This window comes from Hyperolius riggenbachi, chromosome 6 (assembly GCF_040937935.1).
Source record: "Hyperolius riggenbachi isolate aHypRig1 chromosome 6, aHypRig1.pri, whole genome shotgun sequence".
Taxonomy (NCBI): Eukaryota; Metazoa; Chordata; class Amphibia; order Anura; family Hyperoliidae; genus Hyperolius; species Hyperolius riggenbachi.
The window spans coordinates 74,352,703-74,377,623 of NC_090651.1; the positions used below are offsets into that span (position 1 = coordinate 74,352,703).

The 24,921-nt window shown below is 45.9% G+C and overlaps 1 protein-coding gene across 4 annotated transcripts in view; it reads right to left on the reverse strand.

Moving 5' to 3' along the window:
• Positions 1-17,793: 17,793 nt before the first annotated feature.
• BTBD19 (BTB domain containing 19) overlaps positions 17,794-24,921 on the reverse strand; it is a 105,016-nt gene continuing 97,888 nt past the window's right edge. For 3 of the 4 annotated variants that reach the window (XM_068239522.1, XM_068239523.1, XM_068239525.1), the window contains exons 6-8: positions 21,825-21,956; positions 18,683-18,808; positions 17,794-18,499 (exon numbers count right to left, since the gene is read on the reverse strand). In XM_068239522.1, coding sequence (XP_068095623.1) covers positions 18,368-18,499; positions 18,683-18,808; positions 21,825-21,956 — 390 coding nt within the window. In that variant the 3' untranslated portion in view covers positions 17,794-18,367. The remainder of the gene's footprint in view (positions 18,500-18,682; positions 18,809-21,824; positions 21,957-24,921) is intronic. The other variant, XM_068239524.1, reaches the window with a different exon arrangement.

Genomic DNA, 24,921 nt, shown 5'->3' on the forward strand with positions numbered 1-24,921 from the left:
GCCACTAAAATCTGTAGAGAGGAAAAGGTCATGGGGGAAGACAACAGGGTGAGAGGGTGAGCTGGATAAGACTACCTGCAGTCAAGCTAATCTAAATTGCCTGGAGCGTGCTTCTCTGCCCACTACAGAAGTCAGCTGTAAGCAGCTGTATCGCTGGATTCTGCAACAGCAGACTGCCCTGCATTATTAATTAATTACTCTGATCCAGATAATAATCATTAGTCCAGGGCACTGTGGTATTACAGCAGCCAGTGCACATGCACATGGCTACTAAAGACAGGCAACTTCTGAAGCACTAAACACATCCCGCCACCTTTCTCTGCGAATGTTACAGCTGCAGCACAGCAGTCATTCTCTCTACTCACCCTGCTGCTCTGCACATTCACTCACTGCAGGCTGTGTGTAGAGAGCAAGGAAACAAATTGCCCATGGGACAGGAAGGGGAAGGAGTGCTACATCTAGTGCAGGAAGTAATACAGTCCCCTGCACTGCCTTTTGCTATTTTCCTGAATGTTGCCCAAACTATGAAAAAAGGTCCCAGGTGGAAGAACACAGTGACTGAGCAACACAGTGGCACCTTTAGCCATGGCTACACCCGGTGCTGTGAGCACCTGCAGCCTTATGGTAGACACACCACTAATTAGTGGCTGGTATCATGGAGGGGCTAAACCAAAGGTGTCCCTGCTGCGGTGGAGCAGCAGCAGCTGATGGAAGGCCAAACGTGTTCCACTCGGCGCACTGTCTTCTGACCTTAGTGGAGCCCTGACCTCCTGGGTACTTGGTAGCAGCGGTGGACTCCACTCAGCCTGTACCTGCACAGACAATGAACCCAGGTAGCGGCATGCGCGAAAAAACCTTGAAGACATTAGACAAGACACAGAACATTTATATCGTGCTTTTCTAGTTGATTGAAAATATGTAACATAAAATGTGTTTGACCTCTACCAAAGCTTAGGAGTTTTAACGCTATCTGCTTTTGGGAACAAAAAATTCCTGGCCAAGAAGCTTACAATCTATCCTGTCGGCCATCTCAGCCTGTCATTGCCATGTCGTCTGTATAAAGGTGGCCACACACGATACAATAAAATGATCCGATTTTACATTAATTCAATAAAAACAATCGGATCTCCCGAAAAATCGAAAGCTTTTTTTTCATTCGACTGAGAAATCTGATCGGATTTCCCATTTTCTTCGATTTTAATCGATCCGGAATGCCAGATCTTTTTCGTCCCTCTTTCTAAAGATTGTATGGTGTGTGTTGGATTGTCAATTTATTAATATACATACCCTAGCAATTTTGTTAGAGTTTCCAATCATTTTTACCATAATTGGGGAAAAATTGAACATACGTGTGTGGCACATTGGTCATATTTTTGAAATGTTACAATCTGTCAGAAAAATGTATTGCAATTCTTAAATTGAATGCCAACTGCACAAAAACACAATTGCTAACTTCCAGCTAGAGCAATGTCCTGCCTCTGTCTGGCCAGCAGACGCCAGTCAGCCAATCAGGTGTACTGTCATACACCCTTTGCCTGCTGTACCGAATCTAGCAGGAATTACATAAATTAGCATTCAAGTGGGAGGCTTCGGTTGGACGCAATCGTGAATTGCATCGTTTACAGGGACGCCCCGTGTAGGCACATCTCCCACACGGTCCCCTCCCTAACCACTCACCTGTCAACCGCATCCTAGAAGCTGCAAAAAAGAAATTTAAAATCACAAACACTGGTCCACATGACAGCCCAGGGGCCCCAGGTCTCTCTCACTCGCTGAGGCCCCCAAACCACCATGCGACACCTAGAGGGAAGTGTGGGAAAGCCCTGGACCTCTCAGATTGGCTGACTGGCGTCTGCTGGCCAGACAGAGGCAGGACATTGCTCTAGCTGGAAGTTAGCAATTGTGTTTTTGTGAAGTTGGCATTCAGTTTAGAGGTGGTGGGATGAGTTCCCTGGAGGTGAGAGGTCCAGGGCTTGCCCACACTTCCCTCTAGGTGTCGCATGGTGGTTTGGGGGCCCCAGCGAGTGAGAGAGACCTGGGGCCCCTGGGCTGTCATGTGGACCAGTGTTTGTGATTTTCAATTCTTAAATTGAACAGATATTTAAAAAATTGTATGGTGTGTGTGGCCACCTTTAGATTCACCGGAGTCCCATATCAGCCAGGTTCCAGTGTGTAGCCCAGCCACCTTGCAGAAAAAGGCCTCTACCTTTTCTATATTTTAAATAGAAAACACCAAGGCCATTTTCTGTCAGGAAGCAGAGCTTTGCACCACAACCCAGCTGATACGGGGTTCCAGAGAATCCTATTAAACAGACAATGGGTTAGGACATTCTAACTTTTAAGCATCAGCGTACCTCTGTTTTTTTTATGTACATAAGAGATGCGTTTTAACTAAACTTAGGATAAAGCTGTAGAGCAGCTGTTAAATAGAAGTAGTCCTTGGTAAGAGTACTTGTAGGCAATCTAACTGTGGGTACATCTAAAGGCCCGTACCCACAAAGCGATTTTCCTGATAATTTTTCTGAGGAGTGGCGATTGTTACCGTGATCTTGCAACGTGGGTACAGGTGTGCAGTGATAACAACCACTATAACGGATCGGATCTTTAACCACTTCAGGACCATAGGCTTACACCCCACTAGTAACCAGTAGCCTTGCTCTCCATGGATTAATCAAGAGTAATCACGGTGGTTACTCGTGATTAAAATGAGCTCTAATTGCCGCAGCTGAGCGGCTAGATGCGGCGGGGTTAATTACCCATAATGCCGCTCTCCCCCAGTGTTTCAACGAGGTGCAAGCATCTGAATGGACACATTGCTAGTCTCGCTATGGAGCACTTCCTAATGAGGAAGTGCTCCATAGCGAGGCTTGCAATGCGTCCATTCGAACGCTTGCACCTCGTTAAAACGCTGGGCGGAGAGCTGCATTATGGGTAATTAACCCCGCCGCATCTAGCTGCTCAGCTGTGGCAATTAGAGCTAATTTGAATCACGAGTAACCACCGTGGTTACTCGTGAGTAATCCGTGGAGAGCAATGCTAGTAACCAGGCTACAATTCAGGCCACTGCAGCTTTAAGGGCTCGCTGCAGGGCCGTATAACTCAGCACACAAGTGATTCCCCCCCTTTTCTGCCCACTAACAGAGCTTTCGGTTGGTGGGCTCTGAACACTCGTGCAGTGTTTATTTATTTTTAAATAAATTTGCCAATTTTTTTATTTCTTTATTCCCCCCCCCCCCCCCCCCCCCCCCGCCAGCCAATGACTGCGATTGGCTGTTATAGGCATCAGCCTATGAGAGCCAATCGCTCTTGAGCCTATATAGGAGACAGCCGAGTGACACGGCTGTCCCCAGTACAGCGCTGCTATAGATCGCAGCGCTGTACAATGTAAGTAGGCGGCTAGCAATCGCTGCTGGGAGACACGCTACTTTGTGTGGCACTTAGAGATCGGACCTCAGCGGTGGAACACAGAGGTATGCCTGTGTTCCTGCCGCTGCTGCTGCTACCCATTAATGCAGGAGGGGAGAGTGCTAAGGGTGCCCCTCCCCACCGATGTGGGGGCCAATGCTCTCCCCTCATGCTGCGGCCCCTCCTGCCCCCCCAAACGGCCCTTCCCTACAGGAAGCCGCTGTCCTGTTCCTTCCTCTTCACAGCAGCCACGGGTCGCGCTGCTGTGAGAGGCATATGACAGAGGGGAGAAGGCAGAGCCAGGGACAATTATTGAGGAAGCGGACGCCAGCTCTGTCTGCAGGTAATAGGAGTGGTGGCCATGGGGGGACAAGTACGTGCTAGCTATACTGGGACAACTATACTAGCTATACTGGGGCAACTATACTACCTACTGGGGCAACTATACTAGCTATACTTGGGAAACTGTAGCTACTGGGGCAACTATACTACCTACACTGGCAACTATACTAGCTATACTGGAGCAACTATGCTACCTACTGGGACAACTATACTAGCTATACTGGGGCAACTATACTAGCTATACTTGGGAAACTGTAGCTACTGGGGCAACTATACTACCTACACTGGCAACTATACTAGCTATACTGGGGCAACTATGCTACCTACTGGGACAACTATACTAGCTATACTGGGGGCAAGTATACTAGGTACCTATACTGGGGCAACTATACTACCTATACTGGGGGCAAGTATACTAGGTACCTATACTGGGGCAACTATACTACCTATACTGGGGGCAAGTATACTAGGTACCTATACTGGGGGCAACTATACCTGGCTACCTACCTACCTACACTGAGAGTGAAAATTTTTCGGTGCTGTGCAATCATTCCACAATGGGGGAGAGACACACGCATCCTCACAAGTTTGCCTCAGGTGGCAGCACAAAGTCTACAATCGGCCCTGGTGGCAGGGGTGTGTCTTAATAAGAACCCGAGGTGATGCGGGGGGAGGGGGGGGGGGCAGATGGGACACAGAGGCATGTTCCCTGTGTCATGACATGCCTCCGTGTCCCGCCACACTGTTCTCTGCCCCCCCCCCCCATTGCCGCACTATCACCCCCAAAATTAGCGACATTGATTGCCGCTATTCCGAAGAGTAATGGGCGGAGACTAGGGATTCCCTGCTCAAAACGCCCACTAGGGGCATTCCTGCACTCTTTTCCCAGCTGCCATTGGGCAGCTCTCTCCCTGGCCGCGCTCCCTGCCACAGTGCCACTCCCCCGCCTACCTGCTCGTTGAGAGAGCAGCTCGCTCTTAATCTAGTGTCATGACCCCAGAGGTCACGAAAGTGAAAGTAAAGGAGAGAAGACTACAGGAGCGGTGGAGATGGCGGCTACCGGATCCGTCCAGCCCCCTGGATCTGGTAGCATAGTTTTTTTTATTTCATATCCCAACCTCGGGCTCTATTTAAGGTGTGCCTCTTTCTTTTCTCAAAAAGTTGGGAGGAATGTTTTAATAGATAACTTTTTTCTTTCTAGGGTCGCTTCAAGGTCACGTAATATGCAGTACTGCATGTCAGCTTTAGAAAACAAGTATTATTTGTATTTAGGGGAGTTCCTATTTGTAATCTTTTGTTTTCTGCTTGTTTTCATTTCTTCTTGGTTTCTTTGATAAGCTTAACTTATGTTTGAGTCTCTTTGTATGGACTGTGTACGGATATATCTGAAAACTCTTTGTCATCTTATGTGGCTTATGTTATATGCATGATGACCTTGTTCTTATGATGATCTGTTCACCAAACTTGCTCAATACTGAGCTTAAAGCCATAGTTCATAATCCTTGTTCACAAGTACGAGGACGGTCTCCTGGCTGGGATCAGGACTCGATCACTTGGACGACAGTACGGGGCGAAGACTATACAGAATCATCAATAACATCCAGGCTAGCAAAGCATATTGCTGCTGGAGGAGAAGGGTCGATGGTGTGGTGCATGATGAATCGAGAGGCATGAGAGGACAACACCCTTGGCCAGCGCTTGGCTTAGATGATCAGCCAGGATTATCGCTGGCTGTGGCTGAGGCACCAAGGGGTTCAAAGACTGCTGTATACGCGATCGATGGTAAGCCTGGTCCCATCTAGCATGAGTACAAGACTTTGATACATACTACCACTTTTTGAATCATACATTTGCATTTAGTTCTAAGCAGCCATTGAAAAACTTCTTGTGGTGCGGTTCATCAAGGAAACCTGATTGGTTAAACGCAGGGGGTTGCAGTTTGCCAGCCAACAGACAAAGCCAAGAGAAATCCTGACATGAGCTGGTTTTACTCGTTGCTCGTGCCACTTCAGCCACCCCTTCCCCACCCTGGTATTCCTGCTCACTTATGACCGGAGCCGGGCTGACACTGCCTATACCGCTAATGGGCTGCCAAGACAAGACAAATTAAATAACGTTTATATTGCGCTTTTCTCCTTGTTGCAGCCGCTAGGACGCACCCTATAGACAGTAGCAGCATTCAGGGCCGGACCGAGGCAGAGGCGAGAGAGGCTCCAGCCTCAGGGCGCAGTGTAGGAGGGGGCGCACAACTCACTCAGCTATCATTCCTCTATTGTGTTTTAAGCAGAGAGGAATAAGAAAAGAGGATACATGACAGTGACTGCAAGCCAGGTAACTAGAGATTAAGGTGTTGAGGGCCCTGGGGGGCCTCTTAGTGTAATAGTAATCAGTGTGTGATGGTTGGGGTGGGAGGGATGGAGGGGCGCACTTTGGTGTCTCAGCCTTGGGTGCTGGAGGACCTTGTCCCAGCTCTGGCAGCATTAGGGAGTCTTGCCCAAAGTCTCCTACTGAATAGTAGCTGGCTTACTGAACAGTCAGATTCAAACCCAGGTCTCCATATACGTTTAGCTGGAAAAGGAACTTTTAGATTAATAAATAAAGAAAAAAAGAGGAGATCTGGTATTTTTGTTTTGTTTGTTTTGGATAGTACCAAAAAGGGTTAGAAATTGTAGGGTATTATTGCTGTCGGTTACTGGGGAGATTTCTTCTCACTTCCTGTTCTAGCGACAAAGGGAAGCCAAGAAAGGAAATGAACTGTTAGCAAGTCATGGGTTGGGGACAAACCTCTGCCGCAGACCTTTCTCCCTCTGGGGGAATAACCTCTCATTTTCTGTTGTGTAGGAGACCTTGGGCTTGAGTCACAAAGCGGTGCTAACTGTTAGCACGCCTGTGAAAACCCCCTTAGCACGTCTAAACATGCTTTTCGCGCATAAAAAACTTTACGCGCGCAAAACTTTATGCGCGTAAAACTTTACTGCACAGAGCGCAGGGCGCACCACGCGAAGTGCCCATTAAAGCCTATGGGACTTACCGTGCGTAAAACTTTGCGCGCGTAAAACTTTGCGCGCGCAAAGTTAGCGCGCGATATGATTGAGAAATCCGGTGCTAACCTACTTAGCCCCCTGGTTAGCGCGTCTAAAGACTTTAGACGTGCTAAGTAGGTTAGCACCGCTTTGTGAATCAAGCCCCTAATGCGATTGGAAATCCCCTTGGTGGAAATACAGACAGTAGGCCTGATTCACTCCACTACAAAGCCATGCTGCACAATGAAAACTAAGAAAAGCCATGTGCCCAGAAAGAAGTGGTCAACTCTCTGATCCCTCCAAACCCAGATCCACAGGTCCTATCAAGAGCCCAGATAAAGCACACCACAGCCAAGAGCAAAGAGGACTATGTAGATAAATGGAGGAATGTCACAAAAGCTAACCATATACCAGTCCCTGCAGAGAGAATATAAAATAGCCCCATATCTGGAAATTCTCCAAAACTCTCAAGAGAGGAAAATCCTGAGTGTCTACAGACTGCATACAACCTCAAAATCGAGTCTGGTAGACATAGACAGACGTACAAACCCAGGGAGGAGAGACTATGCCAACACTGTGAGCAGAACTCCCTTGAGGAAGAGAACCACTTCCAGCTGCATTGCCCCAAATATACAGTAACCAGGGGGACCTTCTTTAAAGGAATCATCTGCCAAAAATAAAGTAAATCCCATTTACTTACCTGGGGCTTTCTCCAGCCCCTCGTAGCTGTCTGTCCCACGCAGACAGCTCAGTTCACAGCCACCGGGCCCAGGGTTCCCGCACGGTGCAGAGGACAACCTTGAGGTCGTCCTTACTGCGTCTGCGTGAAGCGCCGCTGTCAATCAAGCCCATGTAGTAGTTCTGCTAACCCACTGTACTGGCCCCCCTCCCCACCGCTGCGTGCCCGCTCCTCCTTCCTTTGCTGTTACCACCTCCATAAGGTCACAGGTGGGCAGCCGTGAGGAGAGGGGGCGGAAATGCTGCTCCAGGGCCCATGCTGCCTGACACAATTGCGTCACTTGGCATCATGGGCCAACCGCCTCTGATCACAGTGATCAAATGCTTTTCCCTGCCTGCAGCATCCCCTATGCTCAGTCTATTCAGTGCCACAATTTGTATTAGAGTTCATGAAAAGGGGGTGTTTAACTGCCCCCTACTGGACATCAGGATATGATAATAAGTAATAATACAAGCCTGACACTTCGCCCAGGGCCCAATTGGGTGTTTATCAAATTTCTACAGACTTATCAAGATTCAATGAATAAAAGAAACATTTCATTTTATCCATTTTAATATTCAAAATCATATGGTTCCGATCCAATTCTTTATCATGCTTGAAGAAAAGACTTTATTTATTAACTACCGTATTTTTCGGAACATAAGACACACTTTTTTTCTCCCCCAAAACATGGGGAAAAAATGCCTGCGTCTTATAGTCCGAATGCTGCAGGTGACAATCCCTGCAATAATGTGCCCCTTGTGTCCCCGTCCTCCGCTGTCCTGTCCCCGTCTCCCCATGGCTGTCCTGTCCCCCTGTCCCTCCCCCTGTCTCCCCATGGCTGTCCTGTCCCTGTCCTCCTCTGTCCTGCCCCCCATCTCCCCATGGCTGTCCTGTCCCCCTCACCCTGTATTACTTCCGGGTCGCTATGACCCGTAGTAGTTCGGCTGTGCTGGGCCGGTGGTGCGCGTCCTTGATCGAGCGCCTGTTGCCGGGCACTTTCTGCGCATGTGCGTGATGTCAAAAGTGATGTCACGCTCATGCGCAGAGTGTGCCCAGCAACAGAAGCGCGATCAAAGACGCGCACTGCCGGCCCAGCGCAGCCGTACTACTACGGGTCATAGCGACCTGGAAGTAGTACGGCAACATAGAGATTCGCTGGCGAACTGTTCGCTCACATCTCTATTTATGAGGACACTGCAGGACAGAGGAGGACTAAAGAGGGGCAGAGAAGGACACAAGGGAGACACTAAAGGTACAAAGGGACACTAAAGGTAAGAAGGGGACATAATTGGCATGGGGGGGGGGGGGGGAGGGATCAACAAGATGCCTCTGCATCATGGATGCACCAGGTTTAGTATATATTTTCTCCCCCTTTGGTTTTTGGTCTCTAAACTTAGTTGCGTCTTTATGGTTCGGAGCATCTTATGGTCTGAAAAATACTTTTGTTATTTAGACAAAACAGTATGTTTTTGTTTTTCTGCTGGTATTTTCCTCTGTTTATAAATATCAGTGTTGCACCGTTTTCACCTTTGATAATTTAGCCATCTGTAAATGCTCCAAAGTATAGATAAGTCATTGAATTCTGCCTCTTCACTGTAAAATCTCATTCTGTCAGGCGAACAGCAGTAATTGTGTCACACTTTGCTTTAAAGTATACCTGACCTGAGGCAAGGCTGCCTAAGGCATAAGGCAGGGGTCACACTTGTTTGAATTGCATGCTTTTTGCTGCAGAACGGAAAATGCCTGCAATAACGTACATAATGCATGTGCAGAAACGTGCAAAATTGTTCTGTCTGCATACTGTATGCAGAACGCATGCATCTCATGCATTTTACATACAAAGGTTTCTTATGGCAAATTAAAAAGGCATGCGGTTTAAAAAAAAATGGAAAAATCTATTTGAAAATGATTTTTTTACTTGTTAAATATAGATATTTATTATGAATGCAAAAAGAAGCAAACAAAAAATGCAATAAAAATGCAAATGAATAAAATGCAGAAATGCACATGGCAGAAAACGGATGCTTTTTTGCATGGACAAATGTAACCCCTGCCTCAGCACAGCATGGTGGTGTAGTGGTTAGCACTCTCACCTTGCAGTGCTGGGTCCTTGGTTCAATTCCCAGTCAGAGCACTATCTGCATGGAGTGTGTATGTTCTGGCCGTGTCTGTGTGGGTTTCCTCCGGGCACTCCGGTTTCCTCCCACATTCCAAAAACAAAGATAAGTTAATTGGCTTCCCCTAAAATTGGCCCTAGACTATGATACATGCAATACATGATACATACATATGACCATGGTAGGGATTAGGTTGTGAACCCCTCTGAGTGACAAGACAATATACTCTGTACAACACTGTGAAAGATGTCGGCGCTAAATACTAAATAATAATAATAATAATAATAATATGTTCATACTGGATCCACATACCTCTGTGCGTTGTCCATTGTCTCACTTAGTCATTAAGTGGAAGTACAGGAATGCTTCAGTTCTGGAAAAAAAAGAGGTAGATCAGCCTTTATATTTCTGTATTAAATCCAAGTTCCATTTACTACTTGTATTATTGAGTTATCACCACAAGGTGGCATCATGTACCTACATTATGTTTTTTGTAAGGCCACAGTTAAAGTCCTAAAAGGCTGCTTTTTCACTTGCAAGCCCTATCGCGCAACCTGCTTTTTCCACTCACTGAAAACTGTCAAAGCATGATCACATTGAAAATTGAGCAGGCCAGCGAAAGTGATTCAGGCAAAAACAAATCTCGCGGATGGAAAAGGAGCAGCGCGATTTACTTTTGCAATTGGGAGATTAGCTGCGATCTGCTTTTTTGAGTGAATCACAGCAAGTTGGAAAGAGCCCTAATGGTGGCCATACATGGTACAATTTTTTCATCCAATCTTACCAATTCTATGTAATATAAGGGAACTGCCTAAATTATCCTTTCAGTATATTCACTTAATTTACCCTTATACTACATAGAAATGGTGAGATTGGATGAAAAAATTGAACCATGTATGGCCACACAGACAGCCCTGCAAAGTCTACATCCAATGTCCTGTTAAAATACAGCCGGTCCCCTACTTACAAACAGAACGGTACGTTCTGGTAGCTTGGTTGTAAGTTGAATCAGGTGTTATACATGAGAAAACGGGATAAATGATTTACTTTCGGACAACTCTGGATTTAAATATAGTATAATCAATGTTTTTTTCTTAGATGTGCTTTTACTCATTTGTTTCCAACTAGTTACAACAGTTTATATAAAACTGTAACATCCCGGTAACAAGAAATAACAAAAACAGTGCATTATATTTCTTTTTTTTATGTGAAGACAACTTTACATGTACAAATCGTTGCAACTAAAGTCTTCTGTATCTGCATTCCGAGAGAGTGAGAGGACAGAGAGAGAGAGAAAGGACAGCAAACTCCCCCGCCATCAGTAAACAAGACACAGTCTGGTGGACTCAAAGCGCCAGAGCTGCAACCACTAGGATGTGCTCTATGGGCAGTTTTAGTGCTAGGGAGTCTTGCCTAAGGTCTCCTACTGAATAGGTGCTGGCTTACTGAGCAGGAAGAGCCAAGATTCGAACCCAGGTCTCCTGTGTCAGAGACAGAGCCTTTAACCAGTACACTATCCAGTAGGATTGATTCACCCTAACGCCACCTAAAGCCAATCTGCCGCTGCTCCTCCGCCGCCCCCGAATGATCAAAACTGTCACATCGATAATGTTGACAACATGTTTGCAAAGAGTGGATCTAAATTATGATCGATGTGGCATGCTTTGGTATAGATTCCCAGGGCAAATCAATATGTGTATGGCCTGCGTTAGACTATAGTAGGATTAGATTGTGAGCTCTTCTGAAAGACAGTCAAGCTGTGTACCCATGTCACGATTTTCCCGACTGGCAATTTTTTGAGTGACAATACACGCCCATCATGATCGGATCTTTAAAAGAGAACTGTAGTGAGAGGTATATGGAGGCTGCCATATTTATCTGGCTAACCTGCAAATCCTCTGCCTCTAATACCTTTAGCCCTTTAACCTGAACAAGCATGCAGCAGATCAGGTGTTTCTGACATTATTGTCAGATCTGACAAGATTAGCTTCATGCTCGTCTCTGGTGTGATTCACACTACTGCAGGCAAATAGCTCAGCAGGGCTGCCAGGCAACTGGTTTTGCTTAAAAGGAAATCAATATGGCAGCCTCCATATACCTTTCACTACAGTTCTCCTTTAAGATCCCCGACGACACCATGTAAAGTACAGCGATCGCTTCCCATTTATTATATCGCACATACCCCAAACGCAAATGCGAAATGCATACAAAAGCGCACGGTTTTCTGCACCGTCCAGTGTGCTCCTAGTGTGCATGTTTTTATGTAGCTGTGGATTTACGTGCTCATTTTTAGGGTGTTATTGGCAGTTTAACAGTGCTATATGAATACTGGTACTTACATTAAAATGTTTCAAAGAAAGGTCATTTTTGGAAAGGTTGATCTGTACCAGATGCAGATTAGCGGCATTCTAAGCTGCTCGCTCTCTGTGGCTCAGTGTGATGTTAATTTTAGAAGTTTCCATCCCAGGGCTCTTATCAGGGAGTTGTAAATGGAACAAGATGGTGGCAGGAAGTCCTGTGAAGACTCCATGATGCGTCGTCCCGAGAGACATGTTCTCTGAGGAGTGTATTTACATCACACAGAGCAGTCACATGTTCCTTCCTAATAGCTGCTAACAGTTATTTATACCACACACAGGTTGTTTAATAGGTTATTATGTCTAAAATATTAGACAAAATATTCCGATGGGACTTCCTGATGGAATACATTTTATTTATACTTTTGATTCACCTTAATTAGGGATAATTTGCCTGGTAATCTGCTAATGAATGCTCTGATATTCACTCTGCAGCTTTACAAATGGCGCAAGTGAATTGTGAAAAAGTCTGCTTATGAAGCTTCTTAGTGATAAACAGGTATCACCATATTTTTGTTCAACACATATTTATAAAAGTTCATAATATTATCTCCTGCTCTTTTTATTTAAAAGCAGCAGACCAGACCTGTTCACCAATTAAATTGACAAACATTCTCAGTATCACCAGTCACCACTGATAGTGAACACAGCAGCAAGACTGGAGGGGAGGAGAACATTTGATCAGACAGCTGTTCTTTCCCCTATACAGTTCCCTGGTGTCTAGCGGTCCTCCCTCCTCTTACAGTTTCCTGGCGTTTAGTGGTCCTCCATTCCCTATACAGTTCTCTGGTGTTTAGTTGTCTTCCCTAACCTATACAGTTCCGTGGTGGCTAGTGGTTCCCTCCCTCGACTTTCAGTTTCCTGGTGTTTAGTGGTCCTTTATCACCTATACCAGTGTTTCTCAAAATGTTATTGGTATGTACCCCTTTTAAAACGATGTACTCACCAAGTACCCCCTAGCATAGTAAACATCACAACTACCCCTTGAGGAATATATTTTTAATTGTAGTACATGATAATTGGTTTTAAACAATTTCCAAGCATTTACTATTGCTTTTAATTCCTCAATGCCGACAAAACTGAGGTCCTGTTTGTCCAAAGCCAACACTCGCCATCAAAACAGCTCTATCCTAAAGCAACACCAATCAGGATTGGGAATTCAGACATAAACAGCTCCAACCTTGTGCGCAGCCTTGGAGTACTAATCGATGGGGAATTGAGTTTCAGAAACCAAATTTCATCTGTAGTTAAATCTTCCTTCTTTCACCTGAAGAACATTGCAAAGATTAAACATCTGATTCCCCCAGAGGATCTTCCAACCCTAGTCCACGCCTTCATCACATCACGGCTGGACTACTGCAATGCCCTTTATGCTGGCCTCCCCAAAAAGGACCTGCGTCGCCTGCAATTAGTGCAGAATGCTGCTGCCAGATTGCTAACAAACCAGCCTCGCCACTGTCACATTACACCGATCCTTCGCTCACTGCACTGGCTACCAGTAGAATGGAGAATACTCTTCAAGATTGGACTGCTGACATTCAAATCCCTGCACAATCTGGGCCCTGGATACATGAAGGACCTGCTGAAGCTGCACCACACCTATCACAACCTCAGATCAGCAAGTTCTATAAACTTGGTCACTCCCAGAGTGCACCTCAAAAAATCTGGAGATAGAGCCTTCTGTCATGCTGCCCCTACTCTTTGGAACTCCCTGCCACAACCAGTAAAGACAGCACCATCCCTGGAGCTATTCAAATCCAGACTGCAAAGCCACCTGTTTAGCCTGGCATTTCCAGATTTATAAAATTCTTCCTCTGTATCACGATGGTCGGAGCCATGCTTATGCGCTTTGAGTCCCACGGGAGAAATGCGCTTTACAAATGTTATTTGTTGTCGTTGTAAAATACTAATTTGGTGGTGTTTAAATAAGATTTATCATTTTCTAAAACTCGAAATTTCTTATTTTTGGGTAAATACATCAAGCCCGAGAACCCCCTGGAACCATCAGAAGTACCCCTTGGGGTATGCGTACCACACGTTGAGAATCCTCTATACAGTTCCCTGGTGTCTAATGGCCCCCTTCTCTCCCTTATACATTTCCCTGGTGGCTAATGCCTCCTCTTTACAGTCCCTGATGTCTAGTGCTTTCCCTCTTCCTCGTGACCTAAGGCTTCACTTCTAATATAGCTTCCCTGGTAGTCTAGGGCCAAACATAATGCAAAGTGGGGTAACAACTTGGGGGCCACATTTGATGGCTTTGTGGACCAGATTTGGCCCACAGGCCAGAGTTTGACATGTATTGTATAGATTGTCTCTGCTACCCTTGGCGATTTCTACTGTTGATATCCAGTCAATTCACCCTGATCAAATTGGCTAGAAATTAGGAATGAGCTTCTGAACTTTTCCGGAATTCCGATCGGAAATTGGCTTTCCAGAGCAGAAACCGGTATGCGGAAATCGTCATTTCACAGAAATACTGCTTTACTTAGACTTGGAAACTTTAGGCCAATCACAAGACTTGAAAGTATTAGGCCAATCAGAGAATGCAGAGGTGTACCACGGTTGCCAATCGGCAATGCGGATTATGCATAATAGCGTATATCCGCAAAAATACAAAAAACCCTGAAACATTACACCTAAATCAGAAAGCGTGAAATCAGAAATTCTGATTTCCGCAGAAACCGGAAAGACAATTATTAGAATTCATAATTCCTTTGAGATCTGCATTTCCGACCATCTCTACTAGAAATCGATGCAGCAGGCGGCTCAGTCCATCGCTCAATGAATTTTCAGACAATATCGGTCGAATATATTCTTGGGTCCAGACGGAAAATATAGGGCGATCGGTAAAGGGTTGAGAGAGGCAGCAGATCGACACCCATAGCATTGCACTGGATAGAACAGTGCAACACTGCTGTCAGATTTCATACTGAAATCTATTGAAAATCTGTTCCTAGTTTGTGGCAGATTTAATCTGACAAGGAATCTGATGGTTGAATCTGGTGGCCATCTATAAGTGTATGGCCCCCTTAAGACTCTGTCACAGAAATATCGCAGCCAGCTCCCTCTCCAGTGACGATGTGATATACTGTAGCACTCATGGCCCAGTCCCCCCCTCAGCATGGTGTAACGGTCTGCTCCTTGGCCTGGAGACAGCTGGAGCAAAGTCTCTGCATTCCTGACAGGGAGAAAGGGGGGGGGGGGGGGGGGGGGGGTTAGGGTTTCCTGTTACTGTTCCTGGGCTTCCCCTGAAAGTCAGGAGGGGATCCCCACTGCAGGAGGACTGTCCTGTGTTGTCTGTAAATGTCAGGGCAGCATGGTGACACAATTATTAGTGGCCTACGTGTGACATTTTTAACTGCCTCTCGTTTCAGACAGAGCTAAAAATACTTTAGAATCTGTACGTACTTGATGCAATTTTTTTTTAAAGCAGGTTTTTGTTTACGAATTGCTGCAGTGGTATTCTACTGAAAGAGTGAAAAAAACGGTGACAATGGCTCGGTGCGCACTATGCTGGATTGACAACGTGTTTTGATGCAGCGATATACATTTTCTGTATCCGTCGGTGTCCTTGGTAGCATGTGAAGCGACAGTGGACAGCAAGGAAGGCCTCATTGGGAGGGATCTGATGATGGATTTTGTATACTTTTGTCATGTCTGATTTTCGTTAAAAGAACTAGGGAGAACGGATGTAGTCCTTTTCCAGGGCCGGTTCTCTCATGAAGCAAGGTAAAACATTTGCATCAGGCGCAGAGATTTCAGGGGCAGCATTTTTGTACTGTGTGTACCTTCCTGAGGAGGAATGGAGTGGCTGAGGATGAGCAGTTCGTTTGTCACAGATTCACAGCCAGTGTGCTGTTGTGTTGAGCTGCAGCATGTCATGTGAGAACATCAAATGAAGCAGAGTAAATTGTCGGGTGCTGTGCAATCATTCCAAATCGAGGGGGGGGGGTGTTTGCCCCAGGCAGCCAAAAAGTCTAGAACCGACCCTGTCTATATCTATGGACTCATGTTGTAGAATATGGGGCGTTTAGAAGAGTTGCACAAGACTGGACTTTGCATTCCACCACCGCAGTGGAAAAGTTATTAACGGACATGTCTGAACGGATTCTATAGATAACATCAAATCCATCGACATGTCCATTTATCTGCTTGTCTCTGTTCCGCTTTTATGTGAAATGTATGTTTCTGATGAGAACTTTGGGGAAAAAAACGTATTACTTGCCCTTAGGCTACAGTCACAGAGATGCATTGCAGCATAACGGCCACTTTCTAACGCAGCGCAGCGTGACGCATGGCCACGCAACCCCTATATCAATGTTCACAGTGCGGCAGGTGCATTGCAGTATAGCGGTGAATGGCATTATAACGCACTGCATGCATTGTAACCGCAAAACCCGCATAATAAGAGTAAAAGTGAAGCATACTTTTCATTGACTGTATGCTTTACTGTATCCAGCGCAACACAAGTATAACGTGCAGCACTGCATTCCTGCTGTTACAGGGAACGCAACACAAAGGCTGCTGTGAATGTATCCTGATTGGTCACTGCATCAGACAGGATTATTGGCTTCTGCGGACTCAGCCGATATTCGCAAATATGCTGCACATACAGAGCTGGCTTTAGATTCACTGTACAGGTAGACCCCGGTTAACGATCAAGATAGGGACTGTAGGTTAGTCCTTAACCTGAATCTATTCTTAAGTCAGAACATTGTGCCATCTCTGTCCCCTGAACCTCCTCTGTGCCCCCCCCCCGTGCCTCCAGTGTCCCCCTCTGCCCTCTGTAGCTGCTTATACAAGTTTAAAAGCCATTTTTTCTTTGAATTTTTTAAAATCAATTGTCTCAAAAACTACAAGTCCAATTTGAATTTTTTTTTGGACTTGTTCCTATGGAAACAGAGAATTCATGCCGTTCGTATTGGCAGGTAGTTCGTAAGTCGGGCGTTCGAAGGTCGGGGTCTACCTGTACATAAAATACTATGGAAACAAGTGATGTCACTGAGGCGGGAGGTGCTTGTGACACTATAGACAAGGCCAGTGACAGGAATACGATATGAGAAGGCTGTGTGGTCACAGATGGAGCCCCCTCCTCCTCAGCCAGCTGTCTGGAGGTCACAGAGTAAATGCCCCTCACCACCTATCTGGGGGACACTGAATAGTCCTGGTGACATTAATAAATAATGCTGCTGACACGTGTGCAAAGTATAATCACATTATGATGGGAGATGCCCTGTTCTTGGGCCACACTAGTCATCGTCTTTCACTGCATTTCTCTTTCTTATGGAAACCTGATGTGAGAGAGAGATGGAGGTTGACATTTAAATTTAAACAATACCAGTTGCCTGGCAGTCCTGCTGATCCTCTGCCTTTAATACTAGACCGTGAACAAGCATGCAGATCAGATATTTTTGACAAAGATCTGACAAGATGAGCTGCATGTGAGCTTCAGGTGTGTGATTCAAACATGACTGCAGCCAAAGAGCCAGGCAAATAGTATTATTCAAAGGAAATAAATATGGCCTCCCAGTAAAATTATCATGACACAACCCCTCTGACACTACCAACCCCTTTGCCATCCCCTCCTTTGACAGAAACTCCCACTCCTCCCTGATCTGCACAGTAAGTGCAGGGAGCGCTGTTATATTTGTGTAGGCTCGTGCTGTATCGGGTCTCTACTTCCTCTAGGCATCTGCGTGCTCTATGCTGGGCCATGGTTACGGCGCTGGGTGCAGGCACTACCACTCTCAGCCTGCTAGAGAATTTCAGCCAGTGTCCTGGGGACAACAGAAATTTGGCAGAGAACGATTTCAAACAAACAATTACACTGAGCAGTTAAAAAATGTTTTATTTGTAGAAATAGAACGTAAAAAAAAAGGAACTAAGAATGTTACAATGTTGGTCATATGTATATTTTCCCTGCCCCTAGGCCAACTTTCTTGTTGCTCCCTTTCCATGTGTAGCAGCCCCCTCCCCTTTCTATAAGCAGCCCCCTTCCATATATAATATACATGTACTGCAGCCCTTCTCTTTCATATAAAGCTAACTTTGGAAGCAGTACCCTCTTCCATGTTTTGCATCCCATTTGCAGCCATGCTATTCCATTTACAGCCTATGCAAGAACCCATGTCCACCCGCCCCTTTGTACAGTAGCAGCCCAAGGCCCGGGCTTTGTGGCCCAAATTCGGCTCTGGTTATAAATATTTTGCTTTAGAATTCTTCAGCATCCTTTCTTGTGTGATTTTTGTGCAGAGTACAATCTAAAGTATGAAAAATGCAAGGAAAAAATAATCTTTTTCCCTTAAAAGTAAAATAATGTATATAAAAATCTCTACAAAATAATTTATGAAGTAGCTGGCTGGGAGTGTCCACAGATCAGGCCACTGTCAACAGTACGTCTGGTCACTTAGGTGGCGGGTCTAGGTAGCGGTGATGGTCTCTAGGCAAGGTTCCTTTCCTGCGGCGGAATAGGTGAGGTGAGTCAATGGCTTTTTTCAGGGCATGGAATTTCCAAGACTGGGCGATCTGGATTTCCTGAAAACATGGAGGAAAAAAAGACAAATCAAAAATGGAGTCAGAGTGGCCAAGTCAGAGAATTTTAAACCCTCCAGTGATGAAGGCATTACAAATCCCAGCAAACACCTTGTGGCTGCCTGATAATGCTGGGACATGAACTTGCTCTGCCACTAGAGGGCAGCAGAGCATACTGTGCCTTACTGGGATAAGCTCATCTTTTGTGTTTTCTCTTTCAAGAGCGGTCAACTCCTCTGGTGACAGCAGAAAGAGGCGGAGCTCCCGTACCGCATCCTGCGCCACCTCCGATACTGGCACATCCAGCACTACCTGCAGCAGAAACAGCATTATTATTACTATCATGAATTTATATAGTGCCAGTATTTTCTGTGCTGCTGTACAATATAACAAGCAAATATGGGTGTATAATAAAGAGGTGCTAAACAACATAAATGTGACAAATGCAGTCCAATACAATGTCTAACCAAACATACAGCTATTATAAGAAACAGACTTATGAAGTGCAGTTTATGTTGTGAATCAGTTTTATGGGCAATGTATGTTAGCACTGATTCATGTATAATTGCTAGCGTTGAGTAAAAAGGAATGCGGTTACTCCATGCCTGGTATGTGCAGGAATATCACATCTTGTAATTAGCTGGGTGTTAGAGTTTCCAGGTACCCGCCGCAGCTATTTAGAAGGGGCTCATCCCTCCTAGAGATGCATGACCACCCCAAAATCCCTCCTACATAGCAACAGAACACCTCGCTAGCCTCAAGGCTAAGGGGACATGTCTGTACAGCACTTGGACCTGAACTGGCACCTGAGGGTCAAAGCATCGTTATTGGGTTAAAATGGTGCATAAAAGGAAATCTTAAGGGAATGAAATAAGTTTAGATTTTACTTAGCTGGGACTCCGTCTAGCCCCCTGCAGTCTATCAGGTCCCTCGCTGTCCTCTTGGCCTGCACTGTTGTGTAGCTGTGCCCACAACTAAAGTCCACAACTAGCTCAGTTGGGGACTACTGCCCATGCGTAGCTCTGGTCACGAGCCTCCTCAATCGCACTACAGGAGCATCCTGCACATGCGCAGTTGCAATGTTTACGAACTGTGCATGCGCAGAATGGTGACGGCCACAGGAGCGCAATCAAGGAAAAACGTGTCTGGGACAGTGCTTGTGGTACTGATAACGCAGTGGACTTGCAGGACCTGAAGAGTAGTAGCTGCAAGAAACCCCAGATAAGTAAATCGCAACTTTTTTCCTTAAGATTTCCTTTAAGAAATCCTGAACTGATCTTTCCTATATTTGATGTAATGAAGTGGCCATGTTCTAAATACCGAAATAACAAGAGCACATTGTTGTGTCACCTTGCTGGACAGAGCTGTGTGGTCTCTGTGACATGAGAGTTGCCATCTGTATTTGCTCTTCATCACAACAAATTATAAAAAATGTTTTTCAGATCACCATTACTGTAGAATTGTTCACAGTTGATTTATATTTTCTGACAAATCGCATTTATATGATCGTCCATTTGGGCGACTGTTTGCTAATAATTGTACCATTAGTGGACACCTTAAGCCTCATATGTGGGAAAAACAAAAACTAGCCACTGTATCAGAGCGGCAATCTTAAGGTGCCCATTATTAATACAATCTTGAATGAAATCTACACAGTAAAAGGGAAAACAGAGTGAATATACATTGAATGGATACTTTAGTTTAGGGTGTCCCTTATATCACCTAAAAGTGGTAAAATTGTACAATCAAGGTTGTGTCATTAGTGGGCACCTTAAGATCGCTTCCTCTTAGGAATAAATTAAACCTTTAGGCCGGATCCACACTATAAGCGCTTTTGCGAGCGATTGCATTTGATTAGCACTTGCTGAGAGCTTGTTAAATAAATCTCTCCCACTGTCATAAAAATTGAGTAAAAATCACCCCGATTGCATGTTTTTTCCGTGTACGCAATTGCGGCGTTTTTTACACGATTTTGTACCGCAAATTTAAATTAGAAGTGAATGGGAGTGATTTTTTTAACAAGTGCTCAGCAAGCGCTAATCAAACACAAGTGCTCACAAAAGCATTTAGAGTGTGGATCCGGCCTTAGAGCATGCACAGACATAATACTACTAAATAGATCATGAATGCAAAGGATCCTGTTGATGTTGGTACCTTGCCTTATAATCTGAGATTTGTTGCACAGTTGGAGTTAAGGTCCATACCCATGGCAAGATTTCGTCTGTCATTTTGACAGACGAACGATTGTTCCTGCCAACATCGTGCAACTATCGTTACACAAAAAAACCTTCAAATGACAGTAAAACATGGACTAAGTATGGCAATGCTTGCTTTTTTTTTTTGAAAGACCGTTATTACTGATCACATCAGAAATGATCTTTCCATGACACCTGTGTGTACAGATCATTAAACGATGTTTCTGCTAAAGTCTATGGAACTTCCCCCATCTTTTAACTATCCAATCAGTAGCACAACGTTTGCCATTCACACGACGTCGCTTAAGCTCTTAAAAGATAGATTTTGGAATGATTGTTCGTCGTTCGATTTCCATGATCTATCTTTCCGTAGGTACTTAGCTTTAAAGGACAACTGAAGCAAGAGGGATATGGAGGCCGCCATATTAATTTCCTTTTACGCAATAACAGTTTCCTGGCTGCCCTGCTGATCCTCTGCCTTAAATACTTTTAGCCATAGACCCTGAACAAGCATGCAGCATATCGGGCGTTTCTCACGATTGTCAGATCTGACAAGATTAGCCACATGCTTGTTTCTGGTGTTACTCAGACACTACTGCAGCCAAATAGATCAGCAGGACTGCTAGGCAACTGGTATTGTTTAAAAGGAAATACATATGTCAGCCTCCACATTCTTCTCAGTTCAGTTGTCCTTTAAAGTGGACAGAAGGGAAACATAGAGAAATGTACCCTGTATTTATTTCGAGACTTTCACCTGTCTAATGCCCCCTCATACAGTATGTGTCTAATCACCACTGTAATTTGATCTCTCAGCTGTGTCGGCTCAGGAATCTCTTCTGCCACGGCATAGCAGCTACTTTGTAAACACAGGATGTTAACAATATGTTTGCTTCCATGAAGGCGGGAAGTAGACACACTGCTGATTGAATGCAGGATTTGTATCAGCTGATACAAATAATGTTTTTCTTTAAAGGTTAATATGCTGTTGCGTATCTTTTAGAGCAGAGAAGAAGTTCTGAGTTCAGATCCACTTTAAGTTGATCCTTGTGACATCAGTGTGTGTGCAGAGCTCAGGATGGAAGCTGGAAGTGATCATTCATGTCACAGGAAGCTTGTATGGTGTTCACACTCACAGAGTTGACTCGGGCCCATTCCCGGACCGCCTGAATCAGCGGGCCCTCGTCCAGGGAGAGGCGGTCGCTCTGCAGGATGCTGACGATTCCCAGATCGGATAGTTCCCGGAAACTTTGCGTCTTAACGATTTCCTGCCAGAATGAGGACAGACCCTATTATTAGCTGCTGACCCCCAGAGTCCTGTAATATTCTTCACCCCACATCCTGTCTGCATTACCCCCCAGCTGGGGTGCTGAGAGTCTGCATCAGAATATTCACACGTGAAATCTGCTGACTGCTATCATTGTCACACATGGTTATACATGTTACCGGCATATAGTACCTCTAACAAATCACATCACTATTATTATTATTATCTGTTTCCTGTATTTATGCAGCGCTGCTATATTACAAGCATGTTATAGATTACTCAGACCTGTTATTTCATTCAGGCAGAGTATTCTTTATTTTAATGCTAACGTATCCAAAACACTGTTAATGATGGAGTAAGAACAATGCAGACAAGTATGAGAAAGTCACTCTCTCTGAATGGGAATTCCAGCCAAGTAAACTGATATCTCTTTGTTTGGAGGAGCCAGAGGGTGAAACTACCAAAAAGCTTCTTATATTTCTCTAGGAGATCTCTGTGGCTGAGTTCCCTGGACTGCACAGATGCTGCATCCATTACAGGGGGCTCCCACTCTCCCTGCTGCATCAGTCAGTTACTCTACACTGTATAACAGGAAATCAGCACTGCTAGTACTGCTCTTTACAGCCGCCGACCCTCATACACACACTCAGTCTGGTAGTATTGGTCTCTACAGCTGCCGGCCCTCATACACACGCTCAGTCTGGTAGTACTGGTCTCTACAGCCACCAATCATACACACACTCAGTCTGGTAGTACCGGTCTCTACAGCCGCTGAACCTCATACACACGCTCAGTCTGGTAGTACTGGTCTCTACAGCTGCAGGCCCTCATACACACACTCAGTCTGGTAGTACTGGTCTCTACAGCCGCCAATTCTCATACACACGCTCAGTCTGGTAGTACTGGTCTGTACAGCTGCAGGCCCTCATACACACGCTCAGTCTGGTAGTACTGGTCTCTACAGCCGCCAATCCTCATACACACTCTCAGTCTGGTAGTACTGGTCTCTACAGCCGCCTGCCCTCATACACACGCTCAGTCTGGTAGTACCGGTCTCTACAGCCGCTGAACCTCATACACACGCTCAGTCTGGTAGTACTGGTCTCTACAGCCGCCAATTCTCATACACACACTCAGTCTGGTAGTACTGGTCTGTACAGCCACCCATCCTCATACACACACTCAGTCTGGTAGTACCGGTCTCTACAGCCGCCGGACCTCATACACACGCTCAGTCTGGTAGTACTGGTCTGTACAGCCACCAATCCTCATACACACTCTCAGTCTGGTAGTACTGGTCTCTACAGCCGCCTGCCCTCATACACACGCTCAGTCTGGTAGTACTGGTCTCTACAGCCGCCAATTCTCATACACACACTCAGTCTGGTAGTACTGGTCTCTACAGCCACCAATCATACACACACTCAGTCTGGTAGTACCGGTCTCTACAGCCGCTGGACCTCATACACACGCTCAGTCTGGTAGTACTGGTCTCTACAGCTGCAGGCCCTCATACACACATTCAGTCTGGTAGTACTGGTCTCTACAGCCACCAATCCTCATACGCACGCTTAGTCTGGTAGTATTGGTCTCTACAGCCGCCGGCCCTCATACACACACTCAGTCTGCTAGTACTGGTCTCTACAGCTACAGGCCCTCATACACACACTCAGTCTGGTAGTACTGATCTCTACAGCCTCCGGCCCTCATACACACACTCAGTCTGGTAGTACTGGGTCTCTACAGCTACCAATCCTCATACACACGCTCAGTCTGGTAGTACTGGTCTCTACAGCCACCAATCCTCATACACACGCTCAGTCTGGTAGTACTGGTCTCTACAGCCGCCAATTCTCATACACACGCTCAGTCTGGTAGTACTGGTCTCTACAGCCGCCGGCCCTCATACACACACTCAGTCTGGTAGTACTGGTCTCTACAGCCTCCGGCCCTCATACACACACTCAGTCTGGTAGTACTGGTCTCTACAGCCGCCGGCCCTCATATACACGCTCAGTCTGGTAGTACTGGTCTCTACAGCCGCCGGACCTCATACACACGCTCAGTCTGGTAGTACTGGTCTCTACAGCTGCAGGCCCTCATACACACACTCAGTCTGATAGTACTGGTCTGTACAGCCACCGATCCTCATACACACACTCAGTCTGGTAGTACTGGTCTCTACAGCCGCCGGCCCTCATACACACGCTCAGTCTGGTAGTACTGGTCTGTACAGCCACCAATCCTCATACACACACTCGGTCTGGTAGTACTGGTCTCTACAGCTGCAGGCCCTCATACACACACTCAGTCTGGTAGTACCGGACTCTACAGCTGCAGGCCCTCATACAGACACTCAGTCTGGTAGTACTGGTCTCTACAGCCGCCTGCCCTCATACACACACTTAGTCTGGTAGTACTGGTCTCTACAGCTGCTGGCCCTGATTCACACACTTAGTCTGGTAGTACTGATCTCTACAGCTGCCAGCCCTCATACACACACTCAGTCTGGTAGTACTGGTCTCTACAGCTGCAGGCCCTCATACACACACTCAGTCTGGTAGTACTGGTCTCTACAGCTGCAGGCCCTCATACACACACTCAGTCTGGTAGTACTGGTCTCTACAGCCACCAATCCTCATACACACGCTCAGTCTGGTAGTACTGGTCTCTACAGCCGCCGGCCCTCATACACACACTCAGTCTGGTAGTACTGGTCTCTACAGCTGCAATCCCTCATACACACACTCAGTCTGGTAGTACTGGTCTCTACAGCCACCAATCCTCATACGCACGCTTAGTCTGGTAGTATTGGTCTCTACAGCCGCCGGCCCTCATACACACACTTAGTCTGCTAGTACTGGTCTCTACAGCTGCAGGCCCTCATACACAAACTCAGTCTGGTAGTACTGGTCTCTACAGCCTTCAGCTCTCATACACACACTCGGTTTGGTAGTACTGGTCTC